The 19,828-nt window shown below is 35.4% G+C and overlaps 1 protein-coding gene across 4 annotated transcripts in view; it reads left to right on the forward strand.

Annotated features, from left to right (window-relative positions):
• Positions 1 to 1,057: 1,057 nt before the first annotated feature.
• Positions 1,058 to 19,828, forward strand: part of ADAM2 (ADAM metallopeptidase domain 2) — an 82,719-nt gene continuing 63,948 nt past the window's right edge. For all 4 annotated transcript variants that reach the window (XM_020282741.2, XM_075997289.1, XM_075997290.1 and 1 more), the window contains exons 1-6: positions 1,058 to 1,146; positions 1,460 to 1,536; positions 5,521 to 5,576; positions 9,486 to 9,564; positions 16,494 to 16,570; positions 16,992 to 17,160. In XM_020282741.2, the coding sequence (XP_020138330.2) occupies positions 1,092 to 1,146; positions 1,460 to 1,536; positions 5,521 to 5,576; positions 9,486 to 9,564; positions 16,494 to 16,570; positions 16,992 to 17,160 (513 nt within the window). In that variant the 5' untranslated portion in view covers positions 1,058 to 1,091. The remainder of the gene's footprint in view (positions 1,147 to 1,459; positions 1,537 to 5,520; positions 5,577 to 9,485; positions 9,565 to 16,493; positions 16,571 to 16,991; positions 17,161 to 19,828) is intronic.

The raw sequence follows: 19,828 nt of genomic DNA on the forward strand, positions 1-19,828 counted from the left end.
GCACAATGGAAAAACAAATGCTGTTATATTTATTCGGTGTGCAGTACAGACGAGTGAGGAAAGCACGAACGCGTGGCCGCGTTGATCTGACAGCCGTCACAGGGAACGCAGACGTGAAGGAGAACACGGCCGAGGGCTCTATGCGCGGAAGTCCGGGAGCAGATGGACACTGGCCCGCTCTACTTTGCATCCGCGTCCGGGTTCGGATTACACTTGAACCCGGGGCCAGCTGCGCGCGCTACTGGGCTTGTGTGCGATGAAAACTTCGGTTAAGAAATGCTCAAGAGTCTTCCTGTTCCTCAGCCGCCTTTTGGGAAGTGGTTCTGCTTTTTTTTTTTTTTTTTTAAAGCCTCAAATAGTCCTCAGGTCTGAGGGAGGCCTGGCGACTTTGTCCCGGACCTCCGCGTCCCCGCGCTCCGCACGCACCTGCCCGGCTCCTGCACCCCGCGTCCTCAGGCACCTGCCCGGCTCCCGCACCCAACGTCCTGGCGCTCCGCACACACCTGCCCGGCTCCCGCACCCCACGTCTCCGCGCTCCGCACGCACCTGCCCGGCTCCCGCACCCCACGTCCCAGCGCTCCGCACGCACCTGCCCGGCTCTCGCACCCCGTAGGCGGGAGCTCTGCACGCATCTGCCTGGCTCTCGCATCCCGCGTCCCAGTGCTCTGCACGCACCTGCCTGGCTCTCGCATCCCGCGTCCCAGTGCTCTGCACGCACCTGCCTGGCTCTCGCATCCCGCGTCCCAGTGCTCTGCACGCACCTGCCTGGCTCTCGCATCCCGCGTCCCAGTGCTCTGCACGCACCTGCCTGGCTCTCGCATCCCGCGTCCCAGTGCTCTGCACGCACCTGCCTGGCTCTCGCACCCCGGGTCCCGGCGCTCCGCACGCATCTGCCCCGCTTTAGCACCCCGTGCTCTGCACGCACCTGCCTGGCTCTCGCACCCCGCGTCCCAGTGCTCTGAACGCACCTGCCCAGCTCCTGCACCCTGAGTCCCGGCGCTCCGCACGCACCCGCCCGGCTCCCGCACCCCGCGCGCCCCCTCGCGCTCCCAACCGCCCCGGCGCCAACCGCCACGGCCGGCCGTGGAGCCATGCTGCGCGTCCTGCTTCTGCTGGGCTGGCTCGGCCGGCTCTGGGCGGCCCAGAGTAAGTACGCCCCTCCGTCCCCCCCCCTGGTCCGGAAGGGCCCGAGCTCGGCCTGCTGCCCCGCCGTGGCCAGGTCGCGCCCCCACGCTGCGTGCCTGCAACCGCACACCTCGTTCTCTCTCTAAAGCAAAACCGAAACAAGACCCCAAACCCCCAACGCTTGCAATTCCTACAGAGAAACGGGAGTTGAGCGTACCTGAAAAGACGGTGAAAATGAGAGGAGCGGTGGCGTATGGAATGCGGACGATGCATTCAGATGGGAGAACTGCAAGGTGATGGGCATTGCTCTCACAAAACATTTTGCACATTGCAGATTCTGAAAGACTGCTTGTGGAAGTTACAGTGCCAGTGAAAATGCGTTCAGTTGTAAGTGAAGGACTTGAAGTGGAGGTAAAGAACCATTAACATTGTTCACGATTTAAAGATTCTGTAAATAATTTAATCCTGAGAAGTTAACCGGCCATTTTTATCCATGCACACTTGCTGAATTTTTTTTTTTTTTTATTATTTATACCCAATATTTCTTGAGTGGAAAAGCCCTTTTGAAAACGAGCCAGGATTTACAATGTTTCTTAGAAATAAACGATGCAGTGATGCTGTGTGTCAAAACTCCCTACAAAAAGTCCCTACTTCTAAATGTTTCCTTCGTGGATGTCTTTGAATGATTACTGGCTTTATCCATTTGGAAATTCTCACTCACTCACCAGACTATATTTGGGGGATTTTTTTTTTTTTTTTTTTTTGCTTAGTAAGCCTAGACCTTCCTTGTATGGGATGATGATCATCTGACTTAATGATGTGTTATATTAATGATTTTTTTCCGTCTTGATTGCAAATACGTCAACGATTAAGACTGTTCTTTTCATGTTGTTTTAGTTCATCTTAGTTCAGGATTACTCTTTTTTTTTTCTTTGAACTAAAAAGCTTCTTGCCTTTTTTACTAAATTCGAGAATCATTTCTGAAGAACTGAGATGTTTTTTGAGACATCATACCTTAATTTTTCTTTTTGGTTGGGTAGAAGATATTCTGGTAATTTAAATGCAAACATTTCCTTAGCAACTGTCTACTTGTCACCCTAATGCAGAGATTACAGGTTAAAAATTTTTCAAAGGAATCCATTTCTATTTATAAAACTTTAATTATTTAAATAGAAGAAAAGGATGAGGCTTTTAACAACATTTTAAGAGAGTTTTTTAAATACAAAAATATTATGGGAATACTAACTGAATTAGCAAATAAACATAGACTCTATTTAAAGAAAAATATCTTCAAACAGGAATCACCTGACTCTTATAAAGATAGTAATTTGTCTTAAGCAAAGTAAAAAGGAAAAAACACCCATCTTCAACTGTCAGATTCACGAGGGAAAATATTGTGTATTTTGTTAATGCCTGTATCTCCTTGTCTAGAATAGTTCAGATATGTAGTAAGGAATTAAGAATATTTTTTGGATCAATGAGGCAAATATACTTACTGATTCAACAAATACTACAGATATAATATGAAACATTGTTTCTGTAAAATTATTGTAATTAATAAATAAAGAATATAAATTATAAGAAGAGAAGATTCGACCTAAAAAGACGAGGTGATTTTTTTTAAGTAACTGAATGGAACTTCCAAAAGTAGAAGTATGAAAATACAGTATGAAAATATAAAAGTCAAGAATTAACAGTAGATCGGAGATAGCTAAAAAGACTAAGGAAACATATAAAAGGCTAAGGGACAAGGAGGGTAGAATTAGAAGCTTAGTATAGAATAATTGGCATTCCTGAAGGAGAGAGAAAAATGGACAAAAAAGGTAATATTGAACATATATTAACTGAAGAATGATTTTAAAAAATTTAATCTTCAGATCGGGTATCACAAATCCAAGGCAAAATAAATAAAAGTCAAGTAACACCTTGGCATATCAGTGGAATACAGAATATCAAAACAAATGAAATGCCTTAAAGACAATCATGATGGAAGAAAGAACATATGTACTGAAGTGATAAATGTACTAAGAGGAGACCTCTCAAAATCAACAATAGGAATGAGGAAAAAATTGAAATAAGAGCTTCTATTTTCTGACTTTAAATAAATTTGATTATGGAATCATTTGCTCATATAAAATATCCTTCAGACATTAGGATATACTGTTTTAACAATTTCCAGATTAAAAGAGGAGAAAATAATTAAAACAATGTACTTCTGTAGGGAGAAATTGAAACTAGGAAAAACTAATATATAAGCGGGATTTGGTGAAAAAGTGGTGGTGACTATGTATAACAAAACACATTGGAGCCAGGCGCTGTGGCTCACGCCTGAAATCCCAGCACCCTGGGAGGCTGAGGCGGGCAGATTGCTCAAGGTCAGGAGTTCGAAAGGAGCCTGAGCAAGAGCAAGACCCTGTCTCTACTAAAAATAGAAAGAAATTAATTGCCCAACTAATATATATAGAAAAAATTAGCCAGGCATGGTGGGACATGCCTGTAGTCCCAGCTACTCGGGAGGCCGAGGCAGGAGGATCGCTTGAGCCCAGGAGATTGAGGTTGCTGTGAGCTAGGCTGACGCCATGGCACTCACTCTAGCCTGGGCAACAAAGCGAGACTCTGTCTCAAAAGAAAAAAAAAAAACAAACCAAAAAATCCACATTGAAATATAAAATTGTAATATTAAACCATGTAACCATTAAAATAATAGAAAATATTAGAAATAATAGAAAATAATAGAAAGGGTGTATAACTCTCAATCTAGTAGGGAATAATAATAAAATTTAAATATTAAATTAATTGATATTTAATTAAATTAATTGATTTAATTGATTAAATGAATTAGAAAACAGATATACAGGATTGGATTTAAGAATATAACTATAAGAGATATACCTTAATTATAGAGAAATAAGAGGACTGAACACAAAATAAGAAAAATTACACAAAAACCAGTAAATAACAATTGGCTTGTATAGCCATAGTTCCATCAAGCAAAAATGGTCTTTAAGTCAAGACAGAATAAAAATATAAAAGACTATTAATAGGGATGAAAAAGTGGATATAGTGAGATACAGAGGAGAAATACATCCCAGATACAATGTACAACGTGAGTACTATAGTTAATAATGGTGTATTGTATTTAGAATTTTTGCTAAATGAGTAGATTGTAGCTTCTTTTGCCACAAGGAGAAAAACATAGTTATGTGAGATAATAGATATGTTAATTTGTTTCACTATAGTAACTATTTTACTATATATGTATAACATCATGTTATACTTAAATATACACAATAAAATTTCTTTTAAAAGAGAAATCCAAATGCCTGTTAAGAAATATATATAAAATTCAAATATTGAAAGCTTTCCTCTGGAGATCAAAAAAGAGACAAGGATGTTCACTATTATTTTTTCTACTTACCATTGTCCTGGAAGTACTAGCCAATGCAATAAAGAAAGAAAACAACAAAAACATCAAATAGGCATAATAACTGTAGGGGAAGAAATAACACTATCATTATTTGCAGATGAAATAATTGTATACACAATAAATTCAAAATAAATTAGAGATAATTAGAATTAATACAATAATTTAGCTAATTCTCTGAAAAGAAGATTGAGATACAAATATCAGGTATTTTCTATTCTGCCAAACAAAAAAATGTGAAACATAATTTATAAAAGATATAATTTCTACTACATAAAAATCTAAATGTATGACACTTGGTTTTTGGCTAAAAAAATATAAATGTAAATAAATCTAACAAAGAAAAGAAAAACCTCCTCACTGAGTAAAATAAAAAAAGATGAAAGAAAATAATAATAAATAATCAATGTTCTTGGATCGGAAGGTCCAACAATGCAAAGATGTCAAAACTCTGCAAATTGACCTACAGAGACTAAATTGTCCATTTGTCAGACACTATTTTTTAATCTTCATATTAATAAAATAAATCAATGGGTATTGGAACAAATTTTATAAAATTTATAAAAACCTATAAATATTATATATTATATATGGTTAATTCTTTACTCTACTATATATATATTTCTAGAGAGTAAGTTAGTTAAATTCTGTCTAAGCATAAGTTTTTCAGTGGCCTCACTATTAAGCTAACACAATTATTGGATAAAAACAAGCCATTTTTAAGATTCTGTTTTATTGGATAAATTTAAAAATTAACAAATAAGAAATTACATGAGTTCTTTCATCCATTATTTGTATTATGAAAGCTGACATTTTAATATAAAATTTTATTAAAATAAACATTAAATTCTAAATTTTTCTCTTTTTATTGTATTAGTGTATTTTACAATGTAATTATCACTAGTGTAGAATGGTGGCTATCCTAACATTTTTCTAATTTTCTTTGCATTTTTAATGTACTCTTCTACCAGGTATCCTACAAAGTTTTAATTGAAGGAAAAATATTTATTCTGAACCTAACACAAAAGTAGGTGATCTTCATTATTTTATCAACTATCTTTGTTCTATTTATAATTATTGTTTGTAATTATCTAGAATGTAATTATTTGGCATTCAAAAATGTTCATAGTTACTTATTTCTGTTGTGTTTCTTATTTTATACTTAAAAGTCTATGCAGTAAATATCTATAACTTGAATTCACAGTGTATGTTCCTGTCTTTCTGGTTCCCATTAGCTCCAGATTTCTATTTGGTGATCTAAGAGGTTTCATGGAGAATGAATTTTGATAATTTTATCTTTCTTTTTTTTTTTTTTTGAGACAGAGTCTCACTTTTGTTGCCCAGGCTAGAGTGAGTGCCGTGGCGTCAGCCTAGCTCACAGCAACCTCAAACTCCTGGGCTCAAGCAATCCTTCTGCTTCAGCCTCCCGAGTAGCTGGGACTACAGGCATGTGCCATCATGCCCGGCTAATTTTATATGTATATTAGTTGGCCAATTAATTTCTTTCTATTTGTAGTAGAGACAGGGTCTTGCTCTTGCTCAGGCTGGTTTCGAACTCCTGACCTTGAGCAATCCGCCCGCCTCGGCCTCCCAGAGTGCTAGGATTACAGGCACGAGCCACCGCGCCCGGCTAATTTTATCTTTCTTAAAACATAAATATGCCATGGCTTGTTTTTTTTTTTTTTTTTTTTTTTTTTTGAGACAGAGTCTCGCTTTGTTGCCCAGGCTAGAGTGAGTGCCATGGCGTCAGCCTAGCTCACAGCAACCTCAATCTCCTGGCTCAAGCAATCCTCCTGCCTCAGCCTCCCAAGTAGCTGGGACTACAAGCATTCGCCACCATGCCCGGCTAATTTTTTGTATATATATATTAGTTGGCCAATTAATTTCTTTCTATTTATAGTAGAGACGGGGTCTCGCTCTTGCTCAGGCTGGTTTCGAACACCCTCTTGGGGCCCATGGGCCATAGTTTGAGGATGCCTGCCTAAGTCTTTCACTCTACTGACCCTATTCTACCTTTTCATTATTTTTTCATACATTATAATCTTATATACTTTTAAACCCCAATAAGATATTACCGTTACATTTTGTAAAGTCGATAGTCCTTCAAATATAACCAAAATCTACCAATTCTGGTGCCTTTCATTTTTCCCTACAATTCCGTATTTCTGTCTACAATTAATTTTAATATGTCTCAGCAATTCTCAATATATTTCTGTTGCAAGATTGCTTGTTTTTAATTATATATATTTTAATTTGTCATTAAATCTTTACTTATTTCAATTCTTTTCCCACCCAAGCTTTATGAAGGTATAATTGACAAATAAAAATTGTATATATTTACAGCTTACAAGATTTTTTTATGTGTATACATTGTGAAATGATTCAATCAAGCTAATTAACATATCCATCACCTTAAATACTTATCATTTTCTTGTGGTAAGAATACTTGATATCTAATGCCTTAGTGTAATACATTGTTATTAGCTACACTCATCATCCCTAACTGAAACTTTGTACCTTTTTACCATCTACCCGTTTCCTCACATCCAGCCTCAAACAACCACCATTCTACTCTCTGTTTCTGTGAGTTTGAACTTTTTAGAGTCTGCATGTAAGTGAGACCATGCAATGTTTATTTATTTCTCTGATATATATTACATTCCACTGGTCTGTATGTCTGTGTTTATACCAGTATTATGCTGTTTTGGTTATTATATTAAGAACTTAGCATCTTATTTTGAAGTCAGTTAGTCTGATGCCTTCAGCTGGGCTTTTCTTGATCAAGTTTGTTTTGGCTATTTAGGTGAATTTAACCAAGGAGGTAAAAGATTTGTACACTGAAAAGTATGAAATGTTAATGAAAGAATTGAAGAAGATACCAAATAAATAGACATATAAGCTATATTCATGGATTGGAAGAATTAATATTGTTAAAATCTCCATAATACCCCAAACAATCTACACATTCAATACGATCCCTATCAAAAGTCCAATGATGTTTGTTACAGAAATAGAAAAAGTAACCAGGAAATTCATGTGTAACCACTTAACCATATTCTTAAAAAAAGTTTGGTAGAAAAAATTCTAGTATGTCTTTTAAGAAATGTTGTTACCCTGTTTAAAATTATCATTCCATTGTCTTCTGGCTTTTTTCATTTCTATATATATATATATTTTTTGACAGAGTCTCTGTTACCTGGGCTAGAGTGCCATGGGGTCAGTCTAGCTCACAGCAACCTCAAACTCCTGGGCTCAACCAATCCTACTGCCTCAGCCTCGCAAGTAGCTGGGACTACAAGGCATGCACCACCACACCCAGCTAATTTTTTCTATATATTTTTAGTTGGCCAATTAATTTCTTTCTATTTTTAGTAGAGATAGGGTCTCGCTCTTGCTCAGGCTGGTCTCAAACTCCTGACCTTGGGCGATCTGCCCACCTTGGCCTCCCAGAGTGCTAGGATTACAGGAGTGAACCACCATGCCCTGCCTTTTCATTTCTATTGATGAGGTAGCTGTCAGTATTATTTTTGGTTTTTCAAAGGTAATGTCTTTCTTTTTTTTATCCTATTGATACTTTGAAGAATTTTATCTTGCTTTTCATTAATCTTTTTTTTCTGATGGTATATATATATATATATATATATATATATATATATATATTATATATATATAATTTTTCCTTGCCTTTACCCGCTTGAATTATATACATTGTCTTAATACTGTGTCATCAATTTTGACAAAAAATTTGCTCTGATTTTCAGAGATTTAAAGCTTGGCTCTCTTTATGTGACTTTGAAAAATGGTTTTAGAGGGAGAAAATCTATGTGTTTGACATACCTCAAGTGTTCATTATTTGCATCCAAGTCCTACATGATGATCAGAAGTTCTGCTTCCTTTTAAATTTCCTAGCGGTGGCTTTCTCCTTGGGCCAAATGTGGGTGTTTGGCTTCTACCTTTCTTTGCCACGAAGCAGTGGCCTTAGATCACTAGCTAAGTATTTTCATAGGTCTTTCAACTCAGAATCTGTGTGTTCTCTGGAACCCCACCCCACTGTGAGTCATTTTCTTTTTCTAACCATAAGAATGCAAAAACTTTGCTTTGCTTGTCAGTGAATTTTGGTCTGGATCTTTCACTTTTTACTTCAACAAATCTAGACCACCATGGCAAGTGACAAAGCCTTAGAGTTACTTGGAAAATTAAACTGAGACACATGCACCTACCCTTTTTTTTTTCTTTTTAGCATATTCCTCCCATATTGACAAATAAAATATTTTAATGTGAGATCACCATGTGATTTATTGGATTTAGGTTATATTAGTTCAATACCTATTGACCATTTTCTATTTTCCAGATATTCTTTTAAGTGCTTGGGATGCATTTGCAAACAAAATAGATACATATCTCTGACTTTATGTTATCATCAGATGAAATCAATAATGGTATAATAAATAAATGAAATCGGAGGAATGTTAGAAGGTGATATATGCTTGGGCAAATACAGAGCAAACTAGGAGTATGGTTTATAAATCCTATCCTTTGGTGATTGAAAAAGTTGAATTTTTAAGTAAATTTGTCAAGATAAGCCTCACCGAGATGTTGGACTATATGCAGAGACTCGGAGTTGATGAGACAATGAACCATGCTGCGGAACATCCCAGGAAGGGACAACTGCTGGTGCAAATGCCCCAAGGCAAAAGCTTTCCTAGTGTCTTTGAAAAACAGTGCACCAATACAGCGAGTGAAGCAAGATCCCAAGACTAGAAATTTTTAGTAAAAATTAAAACAGAACTCATACATGCAATAAAATCTCTCTGTGCTTCCCTCTCTCTTTATGCCAAGCTACCTAGCTGTAATTAATACAGTAAATATCTTTTTCAAAATAGAAGTTTAGGGAACAAATTTGTGCACTAAATACTTTTTAATCTTTGTTTTACAGAACTTTTTTACCTCATAATTTTAGAGTTTATGGCTATAATGGCACAGAAATTATGAAACCTTTTGATGAAGCATTTCAGGTATGTCTTTTTATTGTCTATTTACCTTTGTCTTGTGAGCTTCTTTGATCAACTTATTTAGGGATCACATGTTATCAGAGTACAAAGGTTGGGGTTATGCTTTGTTTTGGTATGAATTTAATCATTCCTTTCTGATGTATACTGAGTTAACCATATTAAACAGATAATTAACGAAACAAGATATGATTGTGCTGTTTCTGAATGTTTTGTTTCATGATGATGTAAAGGTATGTATTTATGTACCTGAGACAATAGAGACAGGATATGTTGTGAAATACAATGAAAAAAACATGATTTGAATCAGGAAAGCTAAATCTGGGAATGAAAGGAGAATTCGTAGTCTTCTCTGAAGTAGACTTAATAACCAAATAAGTACATGTGAAATTTCACGTAAATTTAGGAGTATATGAAATTTTCATATATTTGGAAGATCTGGCACTTCATTTAATAATGTCTGCAATTTATTGTAAAAAATAGAGAAGTATGAATAAAATTTCAGGGATTACCCATGCCTAAAATACTGTTTTTACCTTTGCCCTGCCCTATCAATTTCTGTTGTTTTTTTTCCATTTGTATACTTGATTACTATATAGTGGATCAATCAAATACTTTGAAATTAAAGTAGTTTTATATGTGCCTTAGTGTAACATATTAACAGAAAAAAGAATAGATATAGTCAGTTGTTTTTTTTTTTTTTTTTTTGGAGACAGAGTCTTGCTTTGTTGCCCTGGCTAGAGTGAGTGCCGTGGCGTCAGCCTAGCTCACAGCAACCTCAATCTCCTGGGCTCAAGCAATCCTGCTGCCTCAGCCTCCCAAGTAGCTGGGACTACAGGCATGCGCCACCATGCCCGGCTAATTTTTTTTTTTTGTATATATATATATATATATATTAGTTGGCCAATTAATTTCTTTCTATTTATAGTAGAGATGGGGTCTCGCTCTTGCTCAGGCTGGTTTCGAACTCCTGACCTCGAGCAATCCGCCCACCTCGGCCTCCCAGAGTGCTAGGATTACAGGTGTGAGCCACCACGCCTGGCCTAGTCAGTTGTTTTAATTTGATTTTTGTGCTACAGAGTAGACAAATATATGTGAGTCAGTAAGTTATAGTCTCTGCAAATATATAAATAACACATACTGTCAAACCGTGTTATACACACAAATGTATATGTCTATATGTGTGTGAATGAGAGTGATTCTTCTTCATCAGATTGAAGGCAGAGAGAAAGAGGCAGAGTTATAATCAGACACAAAAAGATGAAAGAGGCCACAATATCCCACACCAGAATTTTTATCATTCAACCTTACCTTACTCTGCTTCCTACATCCCAGGAAGCAACCATGAGAGATAAATGTACAGTTAAAAAGACCAATCCAAAAATGCTTCATTAATATCATAAATGTGGTAAGTTGTTGAATGCTGATCTTAAATATAAGGATAATATGTTTCCATGCAAATGATGTTTACCAGTGTCTCAGACCTATCTCTAGCCTAGGAAAATTTTTCATTAATTTTGGTTGAAAAAATAGGTATATTCATTGAATCATTTATTTTTTTATAAAGTCCAAAATGTTTATCATTCATTTCTAAAAATCATATTATCCTGGTAATAAAAAGAAGCATCTACAAAAAAAAAAAAAAGAAAAAAATCCCACCAGTTAGGCAAGGAAAAAAATTGTTCCAAATGTTCAGAGCAGGACAAAATGTAAGGCATTCATCATTGTCCTGGATATTATGATCTCTCCAAGACAACCAAAGAAATAGTCATCATGATTAAAAGATAAATTACTGGGATGACATAAATAGACAGAAATGGAAGAATAGACAAATTATAATTATAATTATAATTGAAGATTTAAACACTCCTCTACCAGTGATTAATGAATCAAGTAGAAAGAAACTCAGGAAGTATGTTGATGACTTGAGCAGAACTAGCGATCAACTTGATCTTATTGACATTTATAGAAGATTACACAACAATAATAATATATACATTCTTTTCAAGTGCAAATAGAATATTGAACAAGATATAGTGAAGGAAAAGAGTGTAAGAAATGACAATGATGAAAATTGATGAAAATTTAAAAAATTACAGAAGGAAATTGAGTAATAATATAAACCTTTTTTTTTTTTATTTATTTTTATTTTTTTATTTTTTATCCTTCTCCTTGAAGGGGATTTATAAACCTTTTGATGTCCCCACTAAAATTTTATCATATGCTGACTAAAAATAATTTATTTATTCATTTATAACTTTTGAAATATCATTCTCTATATAAGGTTAGTATAATTTGCTGATTGCTCCACAGAATTAGAAATGTTATCAATCTGGGTATTATAAATCACATTTGTAAAGAAGGAGACAAAGTATGGTGGAAAGTTAAAGCTATTTATACCTTCATTTTATAATGTATGAGATATAACTTATAATTGGTGATGAAAATAGAAGCATAAATATTTTATACAAAATTATGAAATAAAATGGAAATAGAAATATGAGCATATTGAGTGAATGGAATATGGTTTGTGGGAAGTGGTGCAAATTAAAAATTTAGGTATCAAGTAGGAAAATAAACTAAAGGCCAATAAAAATTCCAGGAGTAATATACCAATGAAAACATTTTGATGGAGTTAAAAATACTCCAGTGGTGGACTGCGACATCAGAAAGATGGAGGAACTGGAATTCCCAAGCCCTTCTTTCCCCACAGAAACATTGGTTTGGCAACATCCATGGACACATTTCCTTTGTGAAAGCTACAGGATTCAGGAGGGAGATTGTGACACTCTGGTGGAGCACAAGGCCGGGGAAACTTCTTTGATAAAGCAGCCCCATACCTCATACCCCAGTAGGAAGTCCACTGACCGTGGACCTGGCTGCAGAACTGAAAGCAGTTTGGCTCCAGCCCCACTCTCACATGGATGTGGAAGCAGCTCCATCCACCCAGGAACATGGGTGGAAATCATGCCTTCCTGTGACCCTGGTAGCAGACACACTGACTATGTGGACCCGAGTAGAGTCCTACAAGCACCTCTGTCTGCGTGCAGTCACAGCTTCAGCCCCAAGTGCACGCAAGTCCTGTAGACAGGCTAGTTTCTCAAAGAGAGTCCCTTCTGGCTGTGTACATGGCAGAGGCCATGCCTGCCAATCATGGAACCAACAGCGGTCCCTGAAGTGGTCATACTTAACCCACCATCCTAGCAACAGCTCCAACAGACCACCCATAGACCATGCTCCAGCCCTGCCTATTCATGGGCAGAGTATCAACATCACCTGCCTATGGTCCTGATAGTCCAGCATAGGAATCCCATCAGCAAGTCTGCCCATGGACTCTACCAGCCAAATTGCCTGTGGACCCTGCCAACTGACAAGCACAGAATCTCTGACTAGGATGACTAGTGAAGGTCTATCTATACCTGCTAAACTTAGTCTGTAAAGATTTGAGGAGGTGGCTGCTACTTCAAATACACAAACACCATTGCAATACTATAATAATTATGTAGAATTGAGGAAAGTATGACACCAAGAAAATACTATTAATAATAAAGCTCCAGCAACTGGCTCTATAGAAATAGAGATTCACGAAATACTTGACAAAGAATTCAAAGTTATCATCTTAAAGAAGAGAGAGAGCACAGATAGATAAATAAGAGAACACAGATAGATAAATAAGCAACATCAAAAAATGAACAGAATAATAAGTTAAATAAAAAATAGAAATCATAATAAGAAACCAAACAGAAATCATGGAGATAAAAAATACAATGAACTGAAAAATTCAATAGAGAACTTCGAAAGCAGACTCTATCAAGTAGAAGAAAGAATCAACAAACATGGAAACAGGTCATTTCAAATTATCTAGTCAGAGGAACAAAAAGAAAAAATAAATTAAAGCCAGTGAAAAAGCCTACAGGATTTATGGGAAACCATCAAATAAACCAATAAACATATGGAAGTTCTAAAAGGAGAATAAAGTGAGAAAGGGGCAGAAAGCTTATTTTTAAAATGGTTCAAAATTCCCCAAATCCATGGAAGAAATGGGCATTCAGATTTCTAAGCAAAAGCCTTATAGACCAGGAGAGAGTGGAATAATGTAGCCAAAGTACTGAAAGTTAAAAAAAAAAAAAAAAGACAAACAAGAATACTTTACCCAACAAAACTGCTCTTTAATAATGAAGGCCAGGTAAAGACTTTCCCAGACAATAAAAACTGAGGGAGTTTGTCACCAATAGATGACCTGCCTCATAAAAAGTGTCCAAGGGAGTTCATGTTGAAAAGAAGAGTTGCTTACCAACAGCAGAAAAGCATATGGGTTATCTATCATCTGGGGAAACTTAGTTTTAACCCAAAGAATGTGCTTAAGTATTATTTATAAGGGAGAGCAGCTAAAAACAAATTTTCTCAGTTTTGTTTATATGGAGTTTCTTTATTTTGCTTTCATTTTTAAATATAGCTATACTGGATATAAGATCCTTATTAATATTTTCTCATTTTTTTGCTTTTTGGTTTTCCATCTGTGGTCTTTGAATATGTTAGTCAAGTGCCTCCTAAACTATTATTTCTTCAGAGAAGTCAGCAGTTAATCTTTTTGGAGTTTCCTTTTATGAGTTTTTATTTCTTTTCAAGATTTTTTTATTTGTATTTCAGCATTTTTACTATAACATGTGTATGAATCTCTTTGTATTTATCCTACTTGGAGTTCATTGAGCTTTCTGGATATATAGGTCAATGTTTGTAAATAAATTTGAGAATTTTTTTGGTCATGTTTTCTTTGAATATTTTTTCTCCTCTTTTATCTTATCTCTTAGTACTTCTATAAGAACACAGTATGTTCTTTATGATGTTCCACCTTTCTGTGAGACTCTTCATTTTTATTCACCATTTTCCCTTGCTGTTCTCTGAATTGCACGACCTCTGTTTATCTACCCTTATGTTTGTTAATTCTTTCTTCTAGCAGTTCAAATATACTATAGTGAGTTTTTCATTTCAATTATTATAGTTTTCAACTCCAGAATTTCTTTTAAATATAATGTATTAGATATCTACTTATTGATATTCTCCATTTACTGTGACATTATCATCATATATCCATTTATATTTTTAAATTATGGTTTTCTCAATAATTCTTTCAACATAATTACAATGGATACTTTGAATTCAGTTTCTTTTAAATCTAATATCTTGTCACTCTCACAGTGTCTAAGTCTGTTTGGGCTGCTGCAACAAATTATGATAGATTGAGAAGCTTGTAAACAACAGAAATATATTTCTCACAATTCCAGAGACTAGAAAATCCAAGATCAAGAAGTGGGTAGGTTCATTGTCTGGCAAGGGCCCACTTCATAGTTCATAGAGCAGTTGTCTCACTTGGAAAAGGTAGGACTCTGGTTTCTTGGCTTCTTCAGACCATTATAAGGGTATTTATGTCATTCATGAGGTCTCTACCCTCATAACCTAATCACCTCCCCAAAAACACCGTTTTTCAAATATATTTTGTACACATTTTCTCTTTCCATTTCTCTGGGACTCTAATTCAACGTATGTTGGATGATGCTGTTGCACAGATTGCTGCAGCTATGTTAAATTTTTAAGGCTTCCTTTCTCTCGAGTTTCTTTCAGATTTGATAATTTTTATGGTGTATTTTTACCTTTTTGTTTTACCATCTCCAGTGTGCAGTAAAAACTTTCCAGTGTAATTTCATTTTAAATATATTTTTGTTCTAGTTGGCTTTTTATAATCTATATTTCCCTGCTCAATTTCCTAGTTGCTTCCCTTTGATCATGCCCAAATTTTCCTTTATGTTCTTGGTCACATTTTAAATATCTGTTTTAAAGTCATTTCTTGTTAATTCTAAAACCTGGGTTATTTAGAGGTAAATTCTCTTTCTGATTTTTCTCTTAACTCTGGGCCACATTTTTCTTTTATTCACAGATTTAATGTATCTTTAAATGATACAGTGGCAACATTCAGTAATACATTGTAGAACTCCGTGAATCTTTCACTAAAGAGTTTTTATTCTTGTTCTAGCAGACAGTTAACTTGGCTAGAGCCAGCATCAAAACTCTAGTCTCCTGTGTTTGAAGACAGACAAAACCTCATCTCTGTTCTCAGCTTTTCTGGTCTCGGGTCCTTCTAGGCTATTGGAGATCTCTTTCATACACTCTCACTTCAGATGTTAAGTAAAGAGCTTACACCTGAGTCAACACTTCACCTTGTGGGTCCACACTCTGTTCCTCCCTCCTTTCCCGGCTATTGCACCTCAACTTCAGGCACTTTTGAATCCATGGCTTCCATCCTTAAGCCAGTGAGATGTATTTTTCTGTTGTTGTGCTGCCCTGCTTGGGAGGTGGGGTGCCTTTGAGTGAAAACCCATGTAATGAGCATCTTAGAAAATACGGTTGTCTTCTCTCTAGTGTTGATTGCATCATTCTTTCTTCTTCTGCATTACTTTGTAGTTGAAGTTTAAAAAAAAAATGTATTTTCCAGAGCTTATAATTGGTATCTTTAAGAGGGTTAATTCTATGCGAGCTACTCTACCATTAGCCTCAGAGTTTCAAAAAATTTTTTTTTTCTCTTTTAGATTCGTTTTGCTTTTCTACCATGGAGTATTAAGTCAAAAGAGTATGAGAAAATAAGTTTTGATGATTTTTACTTTATCCTAATGACTTAGAATGTCATGCTTTTTTTTTAATAACATGAAAAAATGTGAAAATGTGATTATTTTTTATGGACCCTTGGGGAACATTTTAGAAAACTGAGCCATATGTTCACCTAATAATCTTATAAATCCACTTTAGAAACAATGAATATTTGATGCATACATACAAAAAAATATATGTTTTAAAATATTTGAAACAGCATCTTTGACATGAACTGTCCTAACAAACATATATATATATATATATATATATATTTTATCTTTGTGTTTCAGAATTTCTGCTACTACCAAGGATATATTGAAGATTATCCAAATTCTATGGTGATCCTTAGCACATGTAATGGAATCAGGTTGTGATCTATGATTCTATGGAGTTAGAGAGTTATAAAATGAAGCATTTACTTGTAAATTATTTAAAAAATTTAAAAATAATATTTTGTGGTTCTAAACTCATGTGTTGCTATTGTGGGAAATCTGCCATTGGAAAAGCATACTATGAAAATACTTACAATGGCCGTTACCCTTCTGCCAAATTAAGAATTTTTTGTATGTTTGGAGACCTTGAAATATTACTAGCTAGGCAAATACCAATAGTATTACTATTCTATGATGCTCAGTAAGCGTGTACATACTCAGTAACTTTTTCTTGCTTTATCGACTAAGACTAAAAAATAATCTGCATATCATTAAAAAACAAAATGGCATTTTATTGACTTTTTCATAATACATTATTTTGTTTATTCACTTTTTTTTTTTTTTTGAAATCTGTAGGGGCATACTACAGTTTGAGAATATTAGTTATGGAATTGAACCCCTGGAGTCTTCGATTGGTTTTGAACATGTGATTTACCGTGTGAACCTTAAGAATGCAGATATTGCTTTATATGCTATAAAGGATATTGAATCAAGAGACATGTCCTATAAAATAAAAAGCATAGAGGTAGGTGATTAACAGAGTAAACTCTATGGTTATTACCATACAGCAATATAAACTCTTTATTTTTCCTGGTAAATTATTTATTTATACCCGTACGCACCCACACACATACACACACATACGAATACATGCACCAGAAACTTTTTATCTTATCATAATCCTTAGAGGTAGTTTCATAATTTTTCAGAACTCTTGACCCATGCTTCTCGTAAGTGTTTAACCAGGAGTATTCGGCGGTGATATTTTGCATATCTCTGTTGCTACCTCATGCTATGGACTGCTCCTTGTATGAGTGTTTTTAAATCTAATCAGAGATGAAATTCCAGAGACCCCAGAACCAATTCAGAAGATTTAAGATTCTGTTCCTTTGTATCCCATTCTTCGGGTTCTCCAGAGAAACAGAACCCACAGGATGTAGCATAGCGTTATGTATGTTATATATACACATATACACACACCATATATAATGTACATACACAATAAATACAGACAGAGAGAAAGAGAAAGGGGGGGTATTTTAAGGAATTGGCTCACATGATTGTGGAGGCTTGATAGCTGCAACATCTGGGGGGTAGGCTGGAGGGCTGGTGATCCAAGGAACAGTTGCAGTTTAAGACCAAGGTTGTCTGCAGCAGAATTCCTTCTTTCTTAGGAAATACTCTTTGTTCTAGATATACAATCAAGTGATTGGATGAGGTCCAAGCACATCATGTAGGGTCATCTGCCTTACTGAAGGTTTACCAGTTTAAATGTTAATCTCATCTGAAAAACGCCTTCACAGAGACATCCAGAATAATGTTGGACCTGTAATCTGGGCACAGTAGCCCAGTCACGTTTACAGATAAAATTAATCATTGCACCAAGGTTCTACCCTGTGCTCTTATGTTTCTTCCAAAAGTTTTGTTGTTGAATACCATTTTGATATATGATGCACTTTATGTTATTTTTGTGTGTGTGTGTGTACGGTGAGATCAGGGTCCAAATTTGTTCTTTTTCACATAAATACCCAGTTGTCCCCGCACCGTTTGTTGAAATGATTATTCTTTTTTTCCACTGAATTTTCACGGTCCATTTTTCCAAGACCAATTGAAAATGATCGGGTATTTACTGGACTCGAAGCTCTATTCCATTGATCTTTCTGCCCATCCTTATACCAGAACTGCACTCTCTTTATTGCTGTATTTTTGTACTATGATTGGAATTGGTAAGTGTACATCCTTCAGTATTCTTCTTTTTCAAGATTCTTTTGGTATTCTGGCTGTTATGAATTTCCAAATGAATTTTTAAATGCATTACCTTTAAATTCACCTAGGACTGTGTAGAGTCTGTAGATTAATTGGGGAACATTGCTATCTCAATAATATCAGCTCTTTCTATCCATTACCATTAGATAGATTTTACTTTTTAGGTCTTCTTTAATTTCTTTCTACAACACTTTTGTATTTCAGTCTATGTCTTCAATAAAACTTACTTTGTTAAATTTACTTTTGTGTTATTATTTTAGATGTTATTGCATATTTTATTTTTATGTCAGTTTTGGATTTCTCATTATTAGTGTTTGTAATTAGTGATTTTTCTATGTTGATATTGTATTTTGCAAACTTGCTGAAATTGTTTATTAGTTTTGGATTCTGTGAGTTTCTATGTACATGGCCATGTCATCTTGAATAAAGATAGTTCATTTTTTTTTTAGTTGGCATATAATAATTGCTCATATTTATAGGGTACAGAGTGATATTTATGTACACAATGTGTAATGATCAAAGTAGGGTAATTAGCATATTCATTACCTTAAACATTTATTGTTTATTTGTGTTGGGAACATTAAAAACTCTCCCTTAATGCTATTTGAAAATATACAATAAATTATTGTTAACTATAGGTCACCCTACAGTATTACAGAACATTAGAGTGAATTCCTCCCACCTACCTGTGATTTTATATCCGATAACCAACCTGTGTCTATCCTTCCCTCCCCTCTTTCCAGGTCAAATAACCAATTCTATGCTCTACCTCTCTGAGCTCAACTGTTTTAGTTCCCACAGGTCATTTACTGTGTTTACTTTTGTGCACACACATATAATTTGGATTAAATCTACTGCTTGGTCATTTCTTATCTGGCTCTTGTGTTCCTTATTCCTTTATTCTTTCTGCTTTTATATATTTTTAATTATTTTTTCCCAAGGTCTTTCCCATGCTGCTACTAATACATCTTTTTCAATAACCAATTTTTTAAATTATTTTATTTTTCTCCTCTAATGAACTTTTAAATTATATATTGTGTATTTCGCATTATATACTATGTAATCATGTTATATAATTGTATATATTATAATATTAAGTAAATACGAAGCATTTTTTAGAATATAATAATTTTAGTGGTTAGTCTGATCAGCAGTTGACAAACTGTGGCCCTCAGGCCAAATCTGGCCCACAGCCTGTTTGTGTGAATAATACTGTACTGGAACACAGTTATTACTGATTTCCTTCCCCTAAATTCTATAGACTTTTACATAAGAAACAAGAAGTGTAGTTGGAATTGGCTGGATTGCCCCTATCAAGTTAGAAATAGTCATGGAAAGGGGAGATGTTGATTAAAGGACACAGAATTTCAGTTAGACTGGAGGAATAGGTGCTAGTGATCTCTTGTACTTCATGGTGACTGTAGTTA

This window comes from Microcebus murinus, chromosome 24, assembly GCF_040939455.1.
Source record: "Microcebus murinus isolate Inina chromosome 24, M.murinus_Inina_mat1.0, whole genome shotgun sequence".
NCBI lineage: Eukaryota > Metazoa > Chordata > Mammalia > Primates > Cheirogaleidae > Microcebus > Microcebus murinus.